Source organism: Paramormyrops kingsleyae, unplaced genomic scaffold, assembly GCF_048594095.1.
Source record: "Paramormyrops kingsleyae isolate MSU_618 unplaced genomic scaffold, PKINGS_0.4 ups146, whole genome shotgun sequence".
Classification (NCBI taxonomy): domain Eukaryota; kingdom Metazoa; phylum Chordata; class Actinopteri; order Osteoglossiformes; family Mormyridae; genus Paramormyrops; species Paramormyrops kingsleyae.
In genome coordinates this window covers 59,437-73,741 of record NW_027326084.1, presented here as the reverse complement: position 1 = coordinate 73,741, position 14,305 = coordinate 59,437, and the positions used below count along the sequence as shown (strand labels likewise).

The following is a 14,305-nucleotide window of genomic DNA, read 5'->3' as shown; positions in this document are numbered from 1 at the left end:
TGAACCTGTGATTTTAAATTACAAGTGTACATCCCTAGCTATTAGGACGTATAATTGAGATGTCAGTGCAAAGTAAGGTTGTAAGCAGGTGTGCCTTGTGTTGTGTCCCCCCCCTTGTTCATTTGCAGATGCCTCGCACCAAGGCGTCCAAGCGTTCAGCAGCAGCGAAGAAGAGGCTGATGGACCGGCGGCGAGCTGCTGATAGTTTTGATGTGGCTATGACTGATGACGGGGTTACGTCTTTTCCCCCCTACCGGAATACCAAAAAGATCACGACTGTGACTTTCCCGACGAGCCACGACCAACAACCTGAGCAGGCCGCACAGCCGCGGCCTGACTCTGTCATGGCTATGACTGACGGGGTTATTTCTTTTCCCCCCTACTGGAATACCAAAAAGATCCTGACTGTGACTTGCCCGACGAGCCATGACCACCAGGTTCCCACCCTGGGTGCCATTTGTAGGACTGATGACAATTTGTTTATACCTTCTCTTTATAAAGACAAGGCTTTGACTGATGACGAGGTTTTGCAGCCGCCTCAAAAAAGAAAGGCTGCAGCTATATTACCATCCATGCGACCATCTATATTACCATCCATGCGACCATCTAATTCTTTGGCAATTCCTCTGGCAAACTCCTTGGCAATTCCTCTGGCAATTCCTCTGGCAATTCCTCTGGCAATTCCTCTGGCAAACTCCTTGGCAATTCCTCTGGCAAAACCCTTGGCAAAATTTGAATGTACCGTTGATCAAGAGCAGCATCTGAACCCTGTAAATATCTGTGCATCTCCTCATTTTCCTCAGGCACGTACTGTGAGAGGCTCCTTCCATCAAGGACACCCACAATTTGGTGTTAACAGGAACAAGCAATGTGTTGCTAATAGTTTGATTGCCATACTAATGTGTAAGATAAAGAACGTTTTAAGCTGGTCAGTCACAGACATTGATCAAGTACTGCTGAATGGAGATGACCTCTACACTACCATCAGAGATGCTGGGAGAATTCAAGATGCTTCTGGGTATCTGTTTGTGAGAGATCTACCAACTGAGTACACATTGAATGGTGATAAATTTGAAATAAACTACCATGATGACATGTTTGTTGGCTTGTTTGGTGTGAGCGAATATGGAGATATGTGCAACATTCTCATGTCAGCTGATCAAGCGGTAAGAAAAGTATTCTCACAGTATGATGCATGTCTTTTTACTCTTAAAGTTAATACATGTGCCATCATTAAGCAAGGGTCATGGTATGTGGTGATCGACTCCCATTCCCGACGAGGAGATGGAGCAAGCGATGCATCAGGCAGAAGTATATTGGTGTACCACTTTACCATAGATTCTTTGCTAGACCATGTGAATACCCTAGGACTGTCTTTAGATGCAACAGGGGAACAGTTTGAGATTACAGCTGTGAGTGTGACCAGTCGAAGCATCCTGCACCAGCATCCAGATGGTAACTCCTCAGTCACCAGTCTCAACCAGCCTACCAGCATGTCAGACCATCCAGACGGTGACTCCTCAGTGACCAGAGTCCAGCAGTTTGCCAGCATGTCAGAGAGCGAATATGGTGTGGTAAGGCCAAATGTGACAGACGATGCAGAACCTGAGGTTGATATGCATGTGAGTAATGAAGGTGATGTAGTATTTATCAGTGAGTTATGCAGTGAGCAGTTTTTGTTCAGTCCTTTGACAACACAGCAGCAAAGAAGCCTTTCCTGTAAGCTTGGTGTGGTGTACATTGATCATGGTGATGTAAACATGGCTGCACAGTTTCCAATGGGTGACCCTTGCAGAATGGTGCCTATTACTGGTGATGGTAACTGCTTTTTCAGATCTCTGGCTTTTGCTATTACTGGAAATGAGAAAGAACACAGGAAAATTAGACGTGCTGTTGTTGGTCACATACTAAAAAATCAATCCAGGTATGTTGCTTGTCTTAGGGAAGGTCACTCTTCTGTCACTGAGTATGTCACTGCATCACGGATGAAATATGTTGGTACTTGGGCATCTGAGGTAGAGATTCAAGCTGCTGCTGATCTGCTTGGTGTGCATATTTTCACATACTCCAATAACAAATGGTTGAAGTACTCCACATGTATTGGTTCTGATCCGAGAGGTATATACCTGAAACATTGTAATGAGTCACACTATGAGGCTGTAACTTGTGTGAAAGGGCGTGATACTGAGAGTTGTGCCACACGATGCTCTGAAATTCACAACACACCATCTGAAATGGCATCAAGTCGACGAAAACTGGAACGAGGCAAAAGACGGTATGAAGAAAGTATGGTGTACAAGGAGGAACAACTTGAGAGAAGCATAAAGCGCTACCATGAGGATGAAGTGTACAGAGAACATGTGAAACAGTCAAGTGTAAGTAAGTATGCAACAGACTTAGGTCACCGCAAACATATACAGCAGTCAAGTGTGAGTAAGTATGCGACAGATAATGAACATAGGCAACGTGTGCAGCAGTCGAGTGTGAGCAAGTATGCGACAGATAATGAACATAGGCAACGTGTGCAGCAGTCAAGTGTGAGCAAGTATGCGACAGACACTGAACACAGGCAACGTGTGAAGCAGTCAAGTGTGATTAAGTATGCAACAGACACTGAACACAGGCACCGTATGAAGCAGTCAAGTGTGCAGAAGTATGCAACTGACATTGAACACAGGCAACGTGTAAAAGACTTTATGGTTAGTAAGCATGCCACAAATGAAAGTTACAGAGAAGCTGTGAAGAAACAGAAATTTGAAGCCTACCATTGTAATCCAGTATACCAATCAGCTCAGAAGCAAAGTTGCAGTAATAGATATAAGACAGATAGCTGTTATGCCACCGCAGTGAAAAGCAGAAATACTGGAAAACGGAGTAAAGAGAAGGATAACAGAAAAGACATTAAGTATGTGATTAAACAGTTTAGACAGAAAATAACTAAAGGCCCAGAATACATTTGTTCAGTGTGTCATCGAATGCTATTTAAATACCAAGTTCTGATTTGCAAGAAAGATGAGTACTTCAAAAAATCACAGGCAATTGCGTTAGTGGCATCACAGTGTATAACTGAGACATACTTGCATAATTGTGTAGATATGTGTTCTGATGATTGTAGCAGTGTTATTGGCCCTAGAGGTTCCTTGTGGATCTGCCACACGTGTCACAGAAAGATTCTTGATGGAAAACTGCCAGCAGAGAGTGTTGCAAACAATCTAGCTTTAGACCCAGTCCCTGTAGAGTTACAGCGTCTAAATTCACTGGAACAGCATCTGATTGCTATACATATTCCTTTCATGAGAATTGTTTCTTTGCCAAAAGGTGGACAAAATGGTGTTCATGGTCCTGTGACTTGTGTCCCATCTAGTGTTCCAAATGTAGCTGAAGTTTTACCAAGAGTCAACAATGATGACCTTATGATACGTGTAAAGTTGAAGCGGAAGTTAACTTACAAAGGGCATTACAAATATGAATTTGTGCATCCAGAAAAAATAAAGAAGGCTTTGGTGTATCTTACAGAGAATAACAAATTTTACAGCAATGTGGAGTTCAACAATGACTGGATCAATCCCCTGCAGAAAACTAAAGAAATACCTGGTGATGTAAGTGACATACATGCAAATGAAGACTGTAATGAAAATAACATGGAGGATGAGGAAATGGATGAAACTCTGCAGGATAGACAACAACATGGCATGTATATGGATACGTGTCTTCAACCTGTAGACATAGCACAAGAGATCTTGGATCAGCACTTTGATGGAATCATGTCTATGGCACCTGCAGAAGGAAACAATCCAGTGAGGCTTCTAACTGATGAGTCAAATGAAGCTAAATGTTTTCCAGTCCTTTTCCCAAAAGGAACAGGTACTTTTCATGACAGAAAGAAGGAAAAACTGACACTGTGTAGGTATTTAAATACAAGAATTCTTAATGCAGATGGACGTTTTGGAAAAAACTTAGACTATATATTTTATGGGCAGTATTTGTCTGAGCTTCAGCAGGTTGTGTCAAATGTGTCAATTGCTGTGAGAAAAGGCTATGATGCACGGGATAGGTGTCCTGTCACATCAGAAACTTTGACAAATAAGGAGTCTCTACAAAAGATGTTCAATTTTGATGAAGGTTATAAATTTCTAAGACCAATCAGAGGCACCCCTGTTTTTTGGCAAAGTGTTCAGAAAGATTTGTTTGCGATGGTAAGACAGCTTGGTATTCCCACATGGTTTTGCTCCTTTTCTTCAGCTGATTTACGTTGGACAGAACTGATGACAGCAATCTTCAAACAAGACGGCATAGATGCATCAAGTGCTGAGCTCGACTGGTCAGAAAGGTGTGCACTGTTGAAAAACAATCCTGTGACAGCTGCTAGAATGTTTGACTATCGATTCCACTGCTTTCTGAAAGATGTCATAATGTCAGAAGCACAACCCATTGGCAAAATACTTGACTATTTCTACAGAATAGAATTTCAGCAACGGGGATCACCTCACACTCACTGTTTGTTTTGGGTGGAAGATGCACCTAAGGTTGGCAAAGATGATGAAGATGAAGTATCAGCTTTCATTGATCACTATGTGACATGTGAAATGCCAGAGGGTAATGATGAAATGCATGAAATTGTATGTAGTGTACAGCAACATAGTAAGAAGCACTCAAAAACATGCAAGAAAAAAGGGAAAACTTGTAGATTCAATTTCCCACGTCCTCCAAGCAACAGAACATTTGTGTCATCATGCAAACTTGGAGATGGTGAGACAGACGGACAGCCCCTGAAAAAAGAGGTAGCAGATGCTATAATGAAAAAAGTGAAGGATGCTGTTCTAAACCCTGAGGCCAACTATGACTCTGTTGATTGCTTATTTAGTACAATTGGTATCAGTCAGGAAATATTTGAAGCTGCGTACTCAAGAATCACAAAGAAAACTACCATTGTTCTTAAGAGGAGACCATGTGAAGTGTGGGTGAACCAATATAACAGAGACCTTTTACGCTGTTGGAATGCAAACATGGACATTCAGTTTGTGGTTGATGCATATTCATGTATTGTGTACATCATTTCTTATATTTCCAAAGCTGAGAGAGAGATGGGACTGCTACTGGCAAATGCTCAGAAAGAGGCCACCCAGCAAGGTAACCTTGATGCAAAAGAAGCTCTTCGGCAACTTGGCAGTGTTTTCCTACACAATCGTGAAGTTTCAGCTCAAGAAAGTGTTTATCGTCTGACTAACATGAGGTTGAAAGAGGGATCACGGAAGGTGCAGTTTATCCCAACTGGAGAAAATGTGGTAAAAATGAGCCTTCCATTGAACATCATACGGAAGAAAGCTGAGTGTGAGAATGATGATGAACAAGGAATTTGGATGAACAGTATCACTGATAGATATAAAGCCAGACCAGAAACAGAAGTGTTTGCAGGAATGTGCCTGGCGAGATTTGCATCTGAGTACAGAATACTATGTAAGTCTCAAAGCTCATGCCCTGGAAGTGTGCAGTTGGACAGAAAATTAGGATTTGTGAAAAAAAGGACACGCACAGATGCAGCTGTTGTTCGGTATGCTCGCTTTTCACCCACAAAGGATCCAGAAAAATATTACCACAGCATTTTGCAACTTTTTCTGCCACATTATTTCGATGCACAGTTAAAACCTTCTACTTTTGGCACTTACCAGGAATTCTATGAGATTGGTTGTGTTAAGTTTCTTGATGATGAATTGCATTCAGTGAAACTGGTTGTGGAGTCAAACATGTCAAGTTTTGAAAAGGAATCACGTGCAATAGACAAAGCTCAGGAAGATCTACAGCTGCATGGTGCATTGGAAGATGCTTGGGCAGAGATTTGTCCAGAGACTGAACGTGAACGGTTAGAGTGTCTTGCCGGCAAATCCAACATTACACCAGAAATGAGAGAACAACGTGATGAGATACCAGATTTGTTACCAAGACTGAGTCGCTATATGTTGCATGACAATCCTTGTGGTATGTCCAAGCAGGAAGCCTTGGCTTTGCTTCGCTCACTGAATAACAAGCAATCTGAGATCTTTTACAAAATACGAAACTGGTGCTTACAGAAGGCACGTGGTGAAAACCCAGAACCATTTCATGTATTCATATCTGGACCTGGAGGTGTGGGCAAGTCTGTCTTGATCAAAGCAATACAGTATGAGGCAGCTCATATCTTGCGTCAGTTGTCACATAATCCAGATGAGGCCCATGTGTTACTGACTGCTCCAACTGGAGTTAGTGCTTACAACATAAAAGCTGCAACGATACACACCTGTTTCCATATTGCAACAGATGTAAAGTTGCCATATGAACCACTTGGAGATGAAAAAATAAATTCATTGAGAGCTGAACTGGGAAACCTGCAGATATTGATTATAGATGAAATTTCAATGGTTGATCACAAGCTGCTTGCGTATATTCATGGCAGATTAAGACAAATCAAACAAATTGGAGATTATTCTGCTTTTGGAAATGTTTCAATCATTGCTGTTGGAGATTTCTACCAGCTTTGTCCTGTGAAAGGGAAAGCTTTGTATACTAAGGGTAAAGGTGTGAATCTATGGCAGAATCATTTTGCTATGGTGGAGCTGACTGAAATTATGAGACAGAAAGATATGGAGTTTGCACAGTTGCTGAATCGACTAAGGAAACGCAAAAGGGGTGATGCAATGCTGGAGGAAGACATCGCTATGCTGAAACAATGTCTGACAGGCGAAGGACAAGACAGTACTGCTCTTCATATTTATGCAACCAATGACGAAGTTGATCAGCATAACTACCGTATGCTGCGGAATATATGCTCAGACCATGTCATCATTCATGCACAGGATTTTGAAAGGGTTGCTGCAACTGGCAGACTGGAAAGGAAACATGGACATCATGCCAATGTTCAGAAGACATGTCTCCTAGAATCACTACATGTAGGTGTCAATGCACGAGTAATGCTGCTGAAAAACATTGATGTTTCAGACGGCCTGGTAAATGGTGCATTTGGTACAGTCAGTGACATCTGCTTTGATACTGATGAGGATTTTCCATCAGAGATATACATCACGTTTGATAACGAAGCAGCTGGAAAGTTGCTCAGAGGAAAGAAGCCATGCCTAAAAGCAGGGTTGGACAAAGCTACACGAATCAAACCAGAGGAGGAGAGAGTGACAAACAGTGGTGGAACACGACGGCAGTTTCCGTTGAAATTAGCTTGGGCTTGTACAGTACACAAAGTACAAGGTCTGACAGTGGATAAGGCTGTTGTATCACTAAAGAAGATATTTGCAGCTGGACAAGCGTATGTAGCATTAAGCCGTGTGACTTCTCTGGAAGGCCTCATAATAGAAGACTTTAAGGAGACTGCTATATATGCAAAACAAGACATTGAGACTGCAATGCAAAGCATGCCTGTGTTTATTGAGCCTGTCATGGAAGTGCCATCATCATGCAAAATTCTCCTACATAATGTTGAAGGACTTACATGTCACCTGGATGACCTAAAGCAAGACAGAAGGTATATGGAAGCTGATATCATCTGCTTGACAGAGACATGGTTAAATTTGGAGGAAGACACAGAAGATGTACAGCTGCCTGGATTTTCATACCATGGGAAGCCCAGACATCAGGCATATGATGGTAGTGATGCTATCTTTGCAGAACTGAAGAAGCAACAACATGGTGGTGTGGGTTTGTATTATAAAGAACATACCAACTGTACTGTGACTGATGTGCAGTGTGTCAACATTGAGTGTGTGCAGTTCAGTGTGGGCCTACTAAGAACAACAGTCTTCGTACTATACAGACCACCCTCGTATAATCTGACAATCTTTCAGAAGAACCTGATGCAGTTGATCACTCGGTTGGACAGTGTGGAAGGTGGGAAAATCATCATGGGCGACTTCAATGAAAATCTTTTGCATGTAAGTACAATTGCTAATTTTATGGAAGAACATGGGTATGCTCAACTTGTCAAAGAAGCAACCACTGGGAAAGGCACTTTGATTGATCATGTGTATGTGAAAGACATTGTGACTAACAGCATCTCTGTTTCAGTAATGCCGACGTATTTCAGCCATCATGAATGTGTAGTGCTACATTATCTATAAGAAACTGTATAAAAAAACAAAAAAAATTGTCATGCAGTAAATCATTTGGCAGTAAGTACAATTGCTAATTTTATGGAAGAACATGGGTATGCTCAACTTGTGAAAGAAGCAACCACTGGGAAAGGCACTTTGATTGATCATGTGTATGTGAAAGACATTTTGACTAACAGAATTTTTGTTTCAGCAATGCCGACGTATTTCAGCCATCATAAATGTGTAGTGCTACATTATCTATAAGAAACTGTATGAAAGATATTATCAGTAAGAAACATAAATTTTGTGCTGCAGGGAGGGAGGCTGGCACTGCGACTGGGGCTGTGGCTGTCCTAAGGGGGGGTTGGCAGGGAGGTTTGTCCTGGTGCCAAGCTTTAGGGGTTAGGCCTGGGGCTAGCCATCAGTAGCTACCACTGGGGTTGCCAGTAGGCTGTGGGGGGCTAGGACTGGGGCTGGCCTTCAGAAGGCTGCAACTGGGCCTCAGAGTTTAGCAGTGGAACTGGTGTTTCAGGGCTTGGCATTTAGCCTGAGGCTGATGTTGGGCTTTGGGGGTTGGGGTCAACCTTGAGGTGACTGCTGCTGGGCCTGCAGTCTGGCACCATGCTTTAGGGGGCTGTGGCTGAGCTTCAGTGAGCTGGCACTAGGGCTGAGGCAGGGGTGACTAAGGCTGGACATGGCAGCCTGTTGCTGGGGAGTAGTCTGAGGTGGGCTGATTGGGTTACCATTAGGCATAGGACTAAGGTTACGGGAGGGTCACTAGAGCTAGGCATAAGGCGGCTAGGATGGGGCACCTGGTACTGGGGGTTGGTGTGGGGGCTAGTGGAAGATTAGGACAGAGCAAGCAATGTAGGCTTTGAAAAGGGAGGTAATGTGCTCTGTGAAGTACCTCACAACAGCAGTATCCCAAAATTTTGAAATGCTATAAATGAAAAAAAAGGAATTTTAGATATCCTGCAATATAATTGACTATTCATAAAAATTATTCTTGCGTACATAGAAATTCTATGTTGTGGGCCAGTACAGTGCACTGAACCTCTTTACAAAGCACCACACCTTTCAAAAATGTAAATGTGTAGTTTTGTATATAACATATTAGCTACCACTAAGCATAGGCTAATCTTAGGACAGGGGTGTTGGGCTTCAGCTTCTGGGACAGGGGGCCTAGGGTTAGGGCTGGGGCTGGGCGGGAAGCAGGGGAGGATGGGGCACCTGGCACTGGGGGTGGGGGTAGGGGCTAGTGGAAAATTAGCACAGAGGACGCGACATGGGCTTGGAAAAGGGAGGTAATGTGCTCTGTCAAGTGCCTCACAACAGCAGTATGCCAAACTTGTTGATGGTATGAATTTTCCACAAAAACATAAACAATTTTAGATGTCGTGTCATATAATTGACTATTCATGAAATGCATTGTTGCCTATATTGAAATGTTGTGTTGTGGGCCAGTACAGTGCACTGAACCTCTTTACACAGCACCACACACTTGGAAAATGTAAATGTGTAGTTGTTTATATAACATAGAATATATAATTACAATGAATTAAATGTAAGGAAATGAAGAAGTACCATCAGATGTAGACAGTACCAAACTAATGTCTTGTACTGCAAAACATGCTAAAAAGACATAGAATTTCACAGAGCAAGGCTTCAATTGAAAAGAATGGTGAAAGGGCGAACAGGCACAGACATCTATGGGCTAAGGTAAGACCATATACTAACGTATGTCTGTATAGTGTTGTACAGTGTACTTTCACACTCTAAAAGGAAATGTTGGACATATGTACACTGACTGTATTATGGTAACATGTATATGATGCAATTTTTGGAGTAATGTGTATGTTTTGTGTGTTTCTTCAAACAGCTAAAATGAAGTAACACTAAACAGTCATACATGTGCATGACCTAAAATCTAAGTGGGAAAGCTGGGCAGTGTGTGTGAGACATTCATCTAGACACAGTGGATGTGCCATGACTGGGTGGGCAAAGCAAAGGTGCGTGAGTGACAGTTTCTCACTTAACATGGGCATGTTATTTAAAACATACCAGTTTGCAGTGTATGAGCTTATAAATTGGGTAACTAAGTATTGTCAGAAATCCCTACTACATTGTTATATTTCAGATTTTAACCTGCCTTCTCCTATGTATAACCTCAGGTCACTAAGGCACAACTGTCATGTGCTTCCCTGATGATCAAGCTAAGGCACATCTCTCTGTTGAAGCTCTGCTATACTGCATCCTCCATCATACAGCTGTACATTGGGAGTGTGACACATCACACTTAATGCTACATGACCAGAGGACCAGGCACTGACCTTGTGAGTTTGCCTTTTTCAGAGGTTTCTTCCTCTTTGGTGTACTTCTAGTTTTACTCTGTCAGTGTTTGTCTAACTTACATAGCAGTTTATGCTTTTAATCTTTTAATCTTTTCCAGTGCCTGCTGTTGATGACACTGACCCCATGCCCACCACATCAAGTTTCGTTAACACATCACACTGCCTAGTACATTGGAACAATCAGATGGGCTGGCCTGGTGAGTTTACCTCTTTGAAAGATTATTTTGTCTGTGAAGTAGTTTTACTTTACATCTGCAAGTGTCTGATTGGCTGACATGCAACTTTCTGGTTTTACTCTCTTTTCCAGTGCCTTATCTTCATATCAGTGACACCATACTCACCACATCAAGTTTCCCTGCGCCCATTTTGTCGACAAGCAAAGCGTTCTCTAAAGAACTCAGAGACTGCACACAGACAGTATGAACTACACACAGATACCTGAAGTGAAATGCACCAGAAATCATCTCCACACACTATAGTCTGACAGCAAAGGTACTTTGAGTAAAATGTGCTGTTGCTTGTGGATGTTTATTGCTATGATGTCTCACAATTTTTTTTGTAGTATTTATTGAGTTATTTTCACTTTTACTCTGCAATAACAAAACATTAATGATGTGTTGTAACAGTTCTGTACTACATAATATGTTATGTAATTTAGAGTCATGATGCCATGGTTAAATTGATGTCAAAATAACGATCCAGCTTTGTTTGTGATGCCTGTGTTGACTTACACTAAATTGTATATTCAAAAGAAGATTGCCATGTTGGGAGTTTTGTAGTATATATATATGAGTACTACTATCACACTTTGTGGTCTTTATACACTGTTTATGTAAGAATGGTATGCACATCATATGCAAAATATTATGTCAATTGTGCTGGCTCAACTATTGTGGCCTCAATGTACTTTATCAGCCTCCTGAAACAATAACACAAACCTAAATGTTTGGCTAAGACAAATGTAGTTAATTGCAATTTTACAATGTGTATAATGTGTTTTCCATTATGTCTCTAATGAATAATAATAAATATTATAATCATTAATACAGTCATCATTCTTAAGCATGTTACATACACATGTAAATGTCAGAATACATTTCAATTACAGTAGGTGAAACAGGCAGTAAAGGAAATACACATAGAAAAAGTATTACAATGTCATGAGCAACATTTAATGAAAAACATACTACACTATAATGACACTATATAGTAAATGGCCATAATGTATAATATTAGCCTGCTGTATGCATGCAGTCCCTGGTGTGGCAGTTTGACTACTGCCATTAGTAAAAGCAGCCTTAGTACACCAACATAGGATTGAATATAGAACCCTTTGGTGAAGTGCCTCAGCCCAAAACAATGTGTGGTTTGTGTCAGATGGTCTAAGTAGTCGGTAGAAATAGGCACCTGCATACCTAATATTTTAAGTCTGGATCATACAAGTTAAGCTTACTTTATAGTACCTCAGTGAACACATGCTGTCTTGTATATTAAAAACAACAGTGGCTTACTCCATTTGTAAAGTATTCTTCTAGACATGAGAAGCCCTGTAAGAATTGAATGGCATTAATGAAAGAGAGGACGAACTCCACCTGCTGGCTAGTCTATAAAAAAAAAAATCCAAAAATTGCAATATAAATAGAGCACCATCTCCACCTACTGGCCAATTTAATACAAAAAAGTGAAAAATCGGCTATATATACTGCCTGGCTTATAAATCAAATCTGATAATTTTCTATAAATCAAATAGCAGAAAAATGAAAGGCGCTTAAGAAATATGGACTGACGTGAAGGGAAAGTAAACAATTCTTTGAAAGTATTATGAAGATTATTTCAGCTGAATTAGCCAAGGTAGGTATTAGACATATTAGGACAGTGGCTGTACCGCTCCTGTTTGACTGATCGCCACCAAACTTGGAAGGTCTGTCTGTAGTCCAGTGATACAGAAGTGAATCAAATTTTGTAAGGATCGGATGAAGCATGCCTGAGATTTAGCTGTTTGAATGAAATGGGAATGGAAATGGTGTGGCCAGCAGGTGGAGTCAGCGCTCCATTTTAGAAATGATAATAAATGCTTTCTGACCTTCTAATTTGTAAATGAAGTCTGATAATGTTGTATAAGGCAAATTGGTGAAAATTAAAAGGAAATTAAAAATATGGATGCAGGTGAAGGGAAAGGTAACAATTCTTTGAAGGTTATATGAGGAATAAGGACATTTCAGCTGAATCTGCTAAGGTGGGTCTTAGACATATATGGACAGTAGCTGTAGCGCCCCCATTTGACCGATCGGCACCAAAGTTGGAGGGTCTGTCTGAGATGCAGTGGTACATTAGTGGGTCAAATTTGGTGATGATCAGACGAAGTATGCCTCAGATTTAGCTGTTTGATTGAAATGATCATGGAAATGCTGTAGGTTCAGTATGGCTGGTGGCCATAGTGTACAGACAGGTCAATATATCTTTATAAATTATACATAAGGGCAGTGTCCTGATTGATCTACTACCAGATTGACCTACTTAGGCTGGACATTGCAGTAGTTACAGTAATATGTTATTTATTAAGTTTTTAAATATGACAAGGGAATGCAAATGACTATCATAGGACATTGCATATTGCTTGATTTGACATGACTCACAGAACTTGCAGGGCAAAAGATTTTAACCAGTAATATGTCACTGGATCAAAAATGAGATAAATGTAAGTTGAGCTGATTTTGCAGTTTATACAGTGATGTTATATTGCTGTAGCGCCCCCGTTTGACCGATCGGCACAAAATTTGGAGGGCCCTTCCCCAGTCATGTCCTACAGTACATATTAAAGTTTGGTGATGATTGGCTGAGGCATGCCTCAGATATAGCTGTCTGATTGAAATGGGTGTGGCACCGGTATGGTTTGGGTGCGGCTGGTGGCCATACCACATGGAAAGTTTCAGATTTTGTTAATATTTCTTTATAAGGACTGTCTCCTGATTAAAACGATCACAGAAATATGAAGGTTTGGTGAAAATCCAAGGAGGTTAAGAAAAAGTACTGTTTTAAGACTTTTACAAAATAGGCAAAAATGGCAAGAGATATGATGAAGTTCTTTATAATATTAAATTTGTCATGAGCTAATGGATAGCTTAAGCAACAATTGTCAATTTTATAATTAACAGTTCAGGAGAAATAGGCAGAAATGCGCTGTAGCGCCCCCATATGGCAGACTGACATGTCCTTTACAGGGTGGGCTCAGGGTCAGAGGACAAATGTACAACCCAAATTTGGTTTGGATTGCTCATTGTTTAGCCAGTCAAATGGCTGCTTGATTTTGATTGGCTAATGGTGGCCAGGATTTTACAACTAATGACTGCCATGATACATGTCTGACCTCAGGCTTGAACGTAGTACATATGTGCCAAATTTCAATTAGATTGGTCAAGGCAGTCAGGAGATATTGGCAGATTTTAGTTGTAGCTCCCCCTATTGACAAAACGTGGGCCGCATTGTATGTTGACCACATAATAGAGCAGGGAGGTAGGATTGTAAGTTTGGTTCAGGTAGGCTAAGGTAAGGAGAAGTTATAACAGTCAGACTGAAATAGGCCAAATTTAGGTGGGATTTGGGCATGGCTAGTGGCCATAAAATAGACAAATGTCTGACTTTCTTGAATATATTTTGATAAGCTCATTGGACTGATCGGTTTGACACCTCATTTGTCTGATTTGGTCCAATAGTGTAGGACTTGAAGGCAGAAGTCAGTTTCACAAATTATGCAAATTAGCAAAAAATCTAAGTAGGCGGAGCTTCATAGTCCAAATGGCAAGTTGGTAGAGCAAAGCTGTCTGTATCAGCAGAAAAAATAATTTCAATTGTAGGACTAATAGGACAGGAGATATGGACTGA

The 14,305-nt window shown here is 41.1% G+C and overlaps 1 protein-coding gene across 1 annotated transcript; it reads left to right on the top strand.

Annotated features, from left to right (window-relative positions):
* Positions 1 to 128: 128 nt before the first annotated feature.
* On the top strand, positions 129 to 8,429 carry LOC140587190 (uncharacterized; the record flags this gene model as incomplete). The annotated part of the gene is made up of 5 exons (XM_072708591.1): positions 129 to 437; positions 804 to 1,166; positions 1,446 to 1,622; positions 2,478 to 8,045; positions 8,388 to 8,429. Coding segments are annotated over 5 exons (6,459 nt in total), but the record flags the coding sequence as incomplete, so codon positions are not given.
* Between the last annotated feature and the right edge of the window lie 5,876 nt (positions 8,430 to 14,305).